At 44.1% G+C, this 9792-nt stretch overlaps 1 protein-coding gene across 2 annotated transcripts; it reads right to left on the bottom strand.

The window, feature by feature from the left end:
• Positions 1–4918: 4918 nt before the first annotated feature.
• Positions 4919–6960, bottom strand: LOC119892866 (endochitinase A1-like). 2 transcript variants are annotated; one of them, XM_038704877.1, is made up of 8 exons: positions 6868–6960; positions 6657–6770; positions 6446–6559; positions 6235–6348; positions 5820–5933; positions 5610–5722; positions 5399–5512; positions 5036–5096 (listed from the first exon to the last, which is right to left on the bottom strand). In XM_038704877.1, the coding sequence occupies exons 1-7, from the start codon at positions 6911–6913 to the stop codon at positions 5504–5506; spliced, it is 624 nt and encodes a 207-aa protein (XP_038560805.1). In that variant the 5' UTR covers positions 6914–6960; the 3' UTR covers positions 5036–5096; positions 5399–5503. The 2 variants fall into 2 exon arrangements, with proteins under 2 accessions (XP_038560806.1, XP_038560805.1); XM_038704878.1 differs by lacking the exons at positions 5399–5512; positions 5610–5722 and adding an exon at positions 5194–5239 and having other exon boundaries at positions 4919–5096; positions 5866–5933.
• Positions 6961–9792: the final 2832 nt, after the last annotated feature.

The raw sequence follows: 9792 nt of genomic DNA, 5'->3' as shown, positions 1-9792 counted from the left end.
TGCAAATGCTATCGTTTTCATTGAAAAAATTTTTTTTACAGATTGGGTGATATTTTGTGATGGTTGAAAAAATTACATCTTGTAGCTGAAATCCCTTCCAAAGAAAATAATATAATTTACTTACTTCATATTCAGTATTTGTACATCTCTATGTGCAGTGAGCGCAGTTGAGTGTATGTTTGCATGCATGTACTGTAGTTATGCCTGAATGCATGCTTGAACTTCCACATACTGTACATTATGCATTTAAAAATACACAGCTGAACTCTGCCCTAGTGCCAGTACCTCCCTTTGTGCCACACTGAGGCCATGAGACAATAGTATCATGGAAGAAGCATGGGGTTCAGGACCTCTTGGGTTGCTCTTGGAAAAGTCCTACAAACGTATTAAAATCACTGGCACTGTAAAACAGGGCGCTGGCATGACTGGGAATGACTGTCTCTGAGCATCGGGGCATTGAGTTGATCTTGGCGGTTTTCTGCTGCTGTGGGCAAACAGGGAGGATGTATAATGAGGAGGAGATCCGCAGAGGTCACGCAAATGAGACCTCAAAACCGTACAGAGAAAGCCTGTATGTGTATGAGATGTTTTAGTGTGTTTACCATATACACTCACCTAAAGGATTATTAAGAACACCATACTAATACTGTGTTTGACCCCCTTTCGCCTTCAGAACTGCCTTAATTCTACGTGGCATTGATTCAACAAGGTGCTGAAAGCATTCTTTAGAAATGTTGGCCCATATTGATAGGATAGCATCTTGCAGTTGATGGAGATTTGTGGGATGCACATCCAGGGCACGAAGCTCCCGTTCCACCACATCCCAAAGATGCTCTATTGGGTTGAGATCTGGTGACTGTGGGGGCCATTTTAGTACAGTGAACTCATTGTCATGTTCAAGAAACCAATTTGAAATGATTGGAGCTTTGTGACATGGTGCATTATCCTGCTGGAAGTAGCCATCAGAGGATGGGTACATGGTGGCCATAAAGGGATGGACATGGTCAGAAACAATGCTCAGGTAGGCCGTGGCATTTAAACCATGCCCAATTGGCACTAAGGGGCCTAAAGTGTGCCAAGAAAACATCCCCCACACCATTACACCACCACCACCAGCCTGCACAGTGGTAACAAGGCATGGGTCCATGTTCTCATTCTGTTTACGCCAAATTCTGACTCTACCATCTGAATGTCTCAACAGAAATCGAGACTCATCAGAGCAGGCAACATTTTTCCAGTCTTCAACTGTCCAATTTTGGTGAGCTCTTACAAATTGTAGCCTCTTTTTCCTATTTGTAGTGGAGATGAGTGGAACCCGGTGGGGTCTTCTGCTGTTGTAGCCCATCCGCCTCAAGGTTGTGCGTGTTGTGGCTTCACAAATGCTTTGCTGCATACCTCGGTTGTAACGAGTGGTTATTTCAGTCAAAGTTGCTCTTCTATCAGCTTGAATCAGTCAGCCCATTCTCCTCTGACCTCTAGCATCAACAAGGCATTTTCGCCCACAGGACTGCCGCATACTGGATGTTTTTCCCTTTTCACACCATTCTTTTTAAACCCTAGAAATGGTTGTGCGTGAAAATCCCAGTAACTGAGCAGATTGTGAAATACTCAGACCGGCCCGTCTGGCACCAACAACCATGCCACGCTCAAAATTGCTTAAATCACCTTTCTTTCCCATTCTGACATTCAGTTTGGAGTTCAGGAGATTGTCTTGACCAGGACCACACCCCTAAATGCATTGAAGCAACTGCCATGTGATTGGTTGATTAGATAATTGCATTAATGAGAAATTGAACAAGTTCCTAATAATCCTTTAGGTGAGTGTAGAAGTGCTGCTTTATTGAAACAGTACATTTAAGGCAATAATTTCACGTACAATGCACCTGTGAAGCAGTCTCATCGTCACTTAGTCAAATCTACCTGCTTTACTTAATGTTATTTTCAGCGGGGAAGCCAACATGAAACCTTCTCTGTTGGATGTTAATTGTGTGGCGCCTTCATTCATTTGCCCGCAGACAATTTTAGGCAAACAGCATAAAAGCCGTCAACAGCATTCTGATGACAGTTTGACCACACTTGAAGCTCAATAAAAAAAGTCTGCTAAGTTTAAGAAGAAAACAAAACAAACAAACACTTGATTTGAAAATCTATTTTCTCTATTTCTGTTAAGTCACATTAAAATATATCAAGTTAAAAGGGCTTTTATGTACTCTGCTCAGCTTGGAACTCCCTAAAATATCTTTTTAAATTGAAAGAACTTGTCTCTCTTTAAATCAACTTTAAATCACTGATGAAGGACTTTAAGGCGGATTCAATTACTTGTCATTGTTTGTAATTCAGTTATTGTGAATCAATTTGTTCTTGCATGTTATTGTTGTATTGTATTTTTGCAGCTTTCATACAACCACTTGCTATCACAATGAGCCTTTCCTGTTTAAATAAAGGTTTAATAACAGTCTTAGTTAGACAAATCAACTGAGTAAAAGTTACAGTCTTTATTTATGTTGTTCAAAGTCTCTCCACACCTTTAATACATTTAAGGGCTGTAAGTGCGCAAATTAATCGTTTGCAGTCCACAGGGAGGACTAGCGGGCCCTTTCAACCTAAAATGGTTTCAAGAAATTGAATCAAACATTGGAAGTGTTCAAGGCCAAACAGTGTGAGCAGCTACACTGAGATATCACCTGACATCCCAGCCCTCTTTTATCTTCTTTATCTTCTGGCTGTCTTGTGCTTCCTTTGGTCACATTAGAGGATTTTGGGGATTTTTTTTTAAATTTTATTAGTAGTAACCACTTTACCTACTTGCATCCAATTTCACCTTAAAACGCAAATCAAAAGAAGGTCATCCATCAAGACATTAAGAATTTATCTTTTGTCTGAGCCAGGCTGCAAGAACGCTGCAAAGCGTGACAGGATGTCTGGCTCTTGTTATGTGTGCGGCGACGGAGCTATTTCAGAGGCTTTTTGTTTTTTGGACACCGAGCTGCTCCCTCCAGCAGAAAGTGAGCAGCCCTTCTTACAGTAAGAGCGAAAGATAATATATTTTATTTTATGTGTTTTGGGAAGAGAGCATGTTAAACATATATTAAACATAAACCCATTTAAAGCTAATTGAATACAAATAAAGGGTCAGGGTATAAAATAAGAAAAGTGGGCAAAGGGACATATCAGGTATTAATGTTAACTGTTATATTTTTCCTACCAGTAGGTGAGATATTCTATGTCCAGACTATTATAAGAAGTGAGGGCCCCCTAACATATTTTTCTTGGACAGGTCCCACACTACATACACACCACATATGCACACAGATACACATCCTCCATGAAAACTCAGTGTGCTTGGAGAGGGAAGGCGGACATTTCGGGTCGCGTGGCTACATTATACTATAGTAGCGGCTTTTATGAGACAGACAACATGCCTGACTCCAGCGGGAAAACCTCATGATGGACAGGCACTTTACCTGTGCCAAGAGCAGGCAGGCTAGGAGGAGGGAAAATGAAATAAAATCAATACTCGAACATAACTTTTTAAATAAACATTTGCACTCCACGGACATTGTTGGCAGTGGGAGCCAGTAACCTGTCCCCATTGGTGGAACTCAACACCAGACCGTTTGAGGAGCACTGGCTCCCATCGAGGTGATGGCTACTGGCAAGATGTGACGTGAATAGCTATGTTATGTTTATCCAAGGTAAAAGAAGAGGTGGTTTTGGGGGGGGCAGGGCTGAATTCCTGCAGTGAGGCTGCTCTTTCCCTGAGCATGGGTTTTCACAGCTTGCTGATGATGCTCAAAGATGCCTTAACCTCAGCAGGAGTGATGCCTACCCACTTTAAGCAACAATTCTCCACCAAGAGGCAAGAAATTAGATGAAGCTGCTTCAACTACAGCAGGACTGTATTTGAAGGTGTGATTCAACAATGGCTTTCTGTTTTTGTGGTGAGGATAGCTGTGCATTTTAAAAGGCAGACACCTTTGGAACTTAGTTTTGAAACACCAAGTCAGTGTGGGACATTTTTCTGAGTAATTTAAAAAAAAAAAAAAAAAAATTGCCATTTTTATTTTTAGGAATAGTCAGTCAAAAATGCTTTAAAGAAACTGCTACACCTCATTATTCATCTGGTTAGGATGTAAAGTAAAACCTTTGCAGAAATCCACAATAGATCTTCATTAAACCAGAATGCAAGTCAGCCATAAAACACAGAGCGGGGTATCCTTTGAAATGTTTTTTGCTTCGTTATGATAGTGGTAGCTGAAAGGAAGAGAGAGGGGATGATATGCAGCAAAGGGCTCAGGCTGAACCCAAGCTGTCAAATGGGTTTCTCTTCAAAGCCAGTTTTTACATTAAAAGAATTAAAATGAGTTAATTTAATCTTAACCCTACAGAACAAATACTATCTGTTCAGCATGACGGAGGACAAGGCTATGTGAGGAATATGAGTCCCCACCCTGCATGTACCATAAGTAGTGATGGCAGGATGAAGCTATGGGGCTTTATTTCTGGGCTAGAAATAAAAGTGTAAAGCGTCTTTGCATCTGTGACATCTGTTTGCAAAAGGCATAGCAGCCCTTCAAGATGGGCTAAAGCACTGCAACTTTCAGTTTCATATTGTTGCAGGTTCTCAATGTATGAAAGGACTACAAGAATTGCATGACTCTGCTCGAGACCAAAGTGGTGGTTTTCAGCACACATTTAAATTTGTGTAAAATCCTTAATAGGCTTAAGTACTGATGCCATCATGACACAAGGTCAAAACATTAAGGTTAGTATCCTGGCAACAGCAGTTTGATTTAAATTAAGGCAACTTTGTAAACTCCGAATGCTCTGGTTTCAATGACATTAGATTTGTAGGAAACCAAAGGCATATTGGTCATTTAACCTATTCACCAAATTCTAGAACACACCAAGTCAAAAATCAAGTCAATGTTTTATTAAGAGCAGAGACAAGTACAGGTAGATGCAGAAACAATTTAGATGCACGAGTCTCTTGCATGGCTCCTAAAAATGCAAGTGTCACTTCGATTGGGTCTCACTGCTGCTGGGGGCCGCGCTGGTGGCCGGCATCTCGCTGGGGCCGGCGCTGATCAGTCCGGCTTTATGCAGAGATCACAGAAACTTGGTTAGCCACATTGTGAGGCCATGAATCTGTTGCATACATTTTAGTAGTAGCATTTCACAGAATCTGCTCACCTGCTGTGACATCTTGCTGCAGTAGTGTTTCAGTTGTGCTGGCCATCTCGCTGCTGCTGCCGGGGCCGGTGGCCGGCATCTCGCTGGGGCCGGCGCTGATCAGTCCGGCTTTATGCAGAGATCACAGAAACTTGGTTAGCCACATTGTGAGGCCATGAATCTGTTGCATACATTTTAGTAGCAGCATTTCACAGAATCTGCTCACCTGCTGTGACATCTTGCTGCAGTAGTGTTTCAGTTGTGCTGGCCATCTCGCTGCTGCTGCCGGGGCCGGCGCTGGTGGCCGGCATCTCGCTGGGGCCGGCGCTGATCAGTCCGGCTTTATGCAGAGATCACAGAAACTTGGTTAGCCACATTGTGAGGCCATGAATCTGTTGCATACATTTTAGTAGTAGCATTTCACAGAATCTGCTCACCTGCTGTGACATCTTGCTGCAGTAGTGTTCAGTTGTGCTGGCCATCTCGCTGCTGCTGCCGGGGCCGGCGCTGGTGGCCGGCATCTCGCTGGGGCCGGCGCTGATCAGTCCGGCTTTATGCAAAGATCACAGAAACTTGGTTAGCCACATTGTGAGGCCATGAATCTGTTGCATACATTTTAGTAGTAGCATTTCACAGAATCTGCTCACCTGCTGTGACATCTTGCTGCAGTAGTGTTTCAGTTGTGCTGGCCATCTCGCTGCTGCTGCCGGGGCCGGCGCTGGTGGCCGGCATCTCGCTGGGGCCGGCGCTGATCAGTCCGGCTTTATGCAGAGATCACAGAAACTTGGTTAGCCACATTGTGAGGCCATGAATCTGTTGCATACATTTAGTAGTAGCATTTCACAGAATCTGCTCACCTGCTGTGACATCTTGCTGCAGTAGTGTTTCAGTTGTGCTGGCCATCTCGCTGCTGCTGCCGGGGCCGGTGGCCGGCATCTCGCTGGGGCCGGCGCTGATCAGTCCGGCTTTATGCAGAGATCACAGAAACTTGGTTAGCCACATTGTGAGGCCATGAATCTGTTGCATACATTTTAGTAGTAGCATTTCACAGAATCTGCTCACCTGCTGTGACATCTTGCTGCAGTAGTGTTTCAGTTGTGCTGGCCATCTCGCTGCTGCTGCCGGGGCCGGCGCTGGTGGCCGGCATCTCGCTGGGGCCGGCGCTGATCAGTCCGGCTTTATGCAGAGATCACAGAAACTTGGTTAGCCACATTGTGAGGCCATGAATCTGTTGCATACATTTTAGTAGTAGCATTTCACAGAATCTGCTCACCTGCTGTGACATCTTGCTGCAGTAGTGTTTCAGTTGTGCTGGCCATCTCGCTGCTGCTGCCGGGGCCGGCGCTGGTGGCCGGCATCTCGCTGGGGCCGGCGCTGATCAGTCCGGCTTTATGCAGAGATCACAGAAACTTGGTTAGCCACATTGTGAGGCCATGAATCTGTTGCATACATTTTAGTAGTAGCATTTCACAGAATCTGCTCACCTGCTGTGACATCTTGCTGCAGTAGTGTTTCAGTTGTGCTGGCCATCTCGCTGCTGCTGCCGGGGCCGGCGCTGGTGGCCGGCATCTCGCTGGGGCCGGCGCTGATCAGTCCGGCTTTATGCAGAGATCACAGAAACTTGGTTAGCCACATTGTGAGGCCATGAATCTGTTGCATACATTTTAGTAGTAGCATTTCACAGAATCTGCTCACCTGCTGTGACATCTTGCTGCAGTAGTGTTTCAGTTGTGCTGGCCATCTCGCTGCTGCTGCCGGGGCCGGCGCTGCGTGGCCGGCATCTCGCTGGGGCCGGCGCTGATCAGTCCGGCTTTATGCAGAGATCACAGAAACTTGGTTACCCACATTGTGAGGCCATGAATCTGTTGCATACATTTTAGTAGTAGCATTTCACAGAATCTGCTCACCTGCTGTGACATCTTGCTGCAGTAGTGTTCAGTTGTGCTGGCCATCTCGCTGCTGCTGCCGGGGCCGGCGCTGGTGGCCGGCATCTCGCTGGGGCCGGCGCTGATCAGTCCGGCTTTATGCAGAGATCACAGAAACTTGGTTACCCACATTGTGAGGCCATGAATCTGTTGCATACATTTTAGTAGTAGCATTTCACAGAATCTGCTCACTGCTGTGACATCTTGCTGCAGTAGTGTTTCAGTTGTGCTGGCCATCTCGCTGCTGCTGCCGGGGCCGGCGCTGGTGGCCGGCATCTCGCTGGGGCCGGCGCTGATCAGTCCGGCTTTATGCAGAGATCACAGAAACTTGGTTAGCCACATTGTGAGGCCATGAATCTGTTGCATACATTTTAGTAGTAGCATTTCACAGAATCTGCTCACCTGCTGTGACATCTTGCTGCAGTAGTGTTTCAGTTGTGCTGGCCATCTCGCTGCTGCTGCCGGGGGGCGTGGCCGGCATCTCGCTGGGGCCGGCGCTGATCAGTCCGGCTTTATGCAGAGATCACAGAAACTTGGTTAGCCACATTGTGAGGCCATGAATCTGTTGCATACATTTTAGTAGTAGCATTTCACAGAATCTGCTCACCTGCTGTGACATCTTGCTGCAGTAGTGTTTCAGTTGTGCTGGCCATCTCGCTGCTGCTGCCGGGGCCGGCGCTGGTGGCCGGCATCTCGCTGGGGCCGGCGCTGATCAGTCCGGCTTTATGCAGAGATCACAGAAACTTGGTTAGCCACATTGTGAGGCCATGAATCTGTTGCATACATTTTAGTAGTAGCATTTCACAGAATCTGCTCACCTGCTGTGACATCTTGCTGCAGCAAGTCTGTATTACAAAAGAAATTATGTTAGTATCAGAATGAACCTCTGAAAAGATTTCACAGTTGTTCTTACCTCTCACTTTCCTCTGCAGCCCATCATCGCTTCTGTCATTTGTGCCACCAACTGGTAAACAAGAACCTAAAGAGGAGTGTTCTCACTGTTAATCAAGTTTGTGCTTTAATGGCAAAATATGTCATGAACTTTTTAGAGCCAAGTGACATTTCAGGAATTAAGCAATACTCAAAAGTTACCACATGGCACTCTCTCATAGCCAGAAGATTCTGTCTGAAAACATAATCTTTCTCTTACTTTAGCTGCACAGTGGTACCAATTTGTAAAACACAAGCTTCACACAGAAAAAAGATAAAAACCTTTGGCAAGACAAACAATCAGCACGCAAACAAGCACAGCCCGAACAGCTCCCATTGCTTCAGTTACCAAGAGAAAACGCTACCTGTGCCACATGCGAGGATTAAAAAGCCCATCATGCTGGTGACACAGGTGCTGCCGATCAGCTCTAATTGGCTCTCACTTTAGAGGAGTCAGAAGGCCTTTCTCATTTCATAAGCATAACATGTGAACCTGTACAAAGTGTATATAGAGTATGACTTTGCTGTTGTAAAAATTTCTGTTGCTGTTCAAGAAACAAAATAGAGTTATATTTAAGATAGTCAATTCTAATCCAGTTCTGAGTTTATAATGGTATCTGATTATTTGATGATTCATGTGTTATTGTTGTTGTTGGACTGGAGAGGAGAGGAAACAATGCAGTGGTCAAGCTGTCATGCACTAAAGACTGTAGTGATGGGCATTGCTGGAAATTCGGAGTCGTCAAGAAGGGGAGGAGAAGCTTCAGATTTGTCTTGAGCATTTTGTCAATAAAAGTGCGCTTATTTCAGCATTTTAATTATTTATTAAAAATGATTGTAGTTACTAATTTCGCTTACTAAAGGGCAACAAGCTATCGATCTATCAATGTACAATAGTAAACAGAATGGTATAGTCCCAAAGCATCTGCATGCACATTACTGGAATGTAAAAAATGTGTTCATCTCAGTGATGAATTAGTTGACCAAAGCAACAGTACATCTTGTGACTTGTTTTAATCCTTCTCAATCCAAATCAGTTTTATGACTTATAATCTGGTGTTGGCAAGATGAACTATGCTTGTAAGTAGGAGAAATACATTGCAGGTTTTGGTCTTTTCATAGACTATGCTAAGCTGAAACATCAATGGATTAGTTGGAGAGCAGGCTATAACTTCATCTTTAAGGGACTGGAGGGATCAAAATTGGCAGCACCTCTAACAAAAGACAGACAACGGAAAACAAATTAATTAAACCCATATCATTTAAAAAATGTGCCACTGATATGAACTTCTGTATCTGTATGCTAAAATAGAATGTACTTGCTTACTTTCAGCAACATGAAATTCATTTGCATTATCAAGAAAAAACTTTCTTGGGGACATTTGGTTTTGAAATAAAGTTGTTCTTAATGCTACAGCCGTTGCTCTATTGCTGTCCATAAACATTAAAACACATCTGTGAGCTACACAATGGCATGTTCCTTCATTAACATGACAGGCACTACATTTATTTGCAGTGATCGACAGACGTTCACACTGTCCTGTCACTGCAAATACTTACTGGAGCTCCAACTGTGTATTAATCCATGTCTACACATCACTGAGAAATCTAATGTAGCGTGCAGTGCCAACTTTAGGAAGATTTCAGACAGGCCCATAAAAGCAGCGAGGTTTGATACCAGTCCTGAAGAAGTGTGTGGGTTTAAGACACATCTCTCTTCTACCAAAATCAGCACTTTATTTCTTTAATAAAAAAAATATAAAAT

Source organism: Micropterus salmoides, unplaced genomic scaffold (assembly GCF_014851395.1).
Source record: "Micropterus salmoides isolate LMB-PRFRI ecotype aquatic unplaced genomic scaffold, ASM1485139v1 Ms_hic_scaffold_742, whole genome shotgun sequence".
NCBI lineage: Eukaryota > Metazoa > Chordata > Actinopteri > Centrarchiformes > Centrarchidae > Micropterus > Micropterus salmoides.
This window is presented reverse-complemented; position numbering and strand designations above follow the sequence as displayed.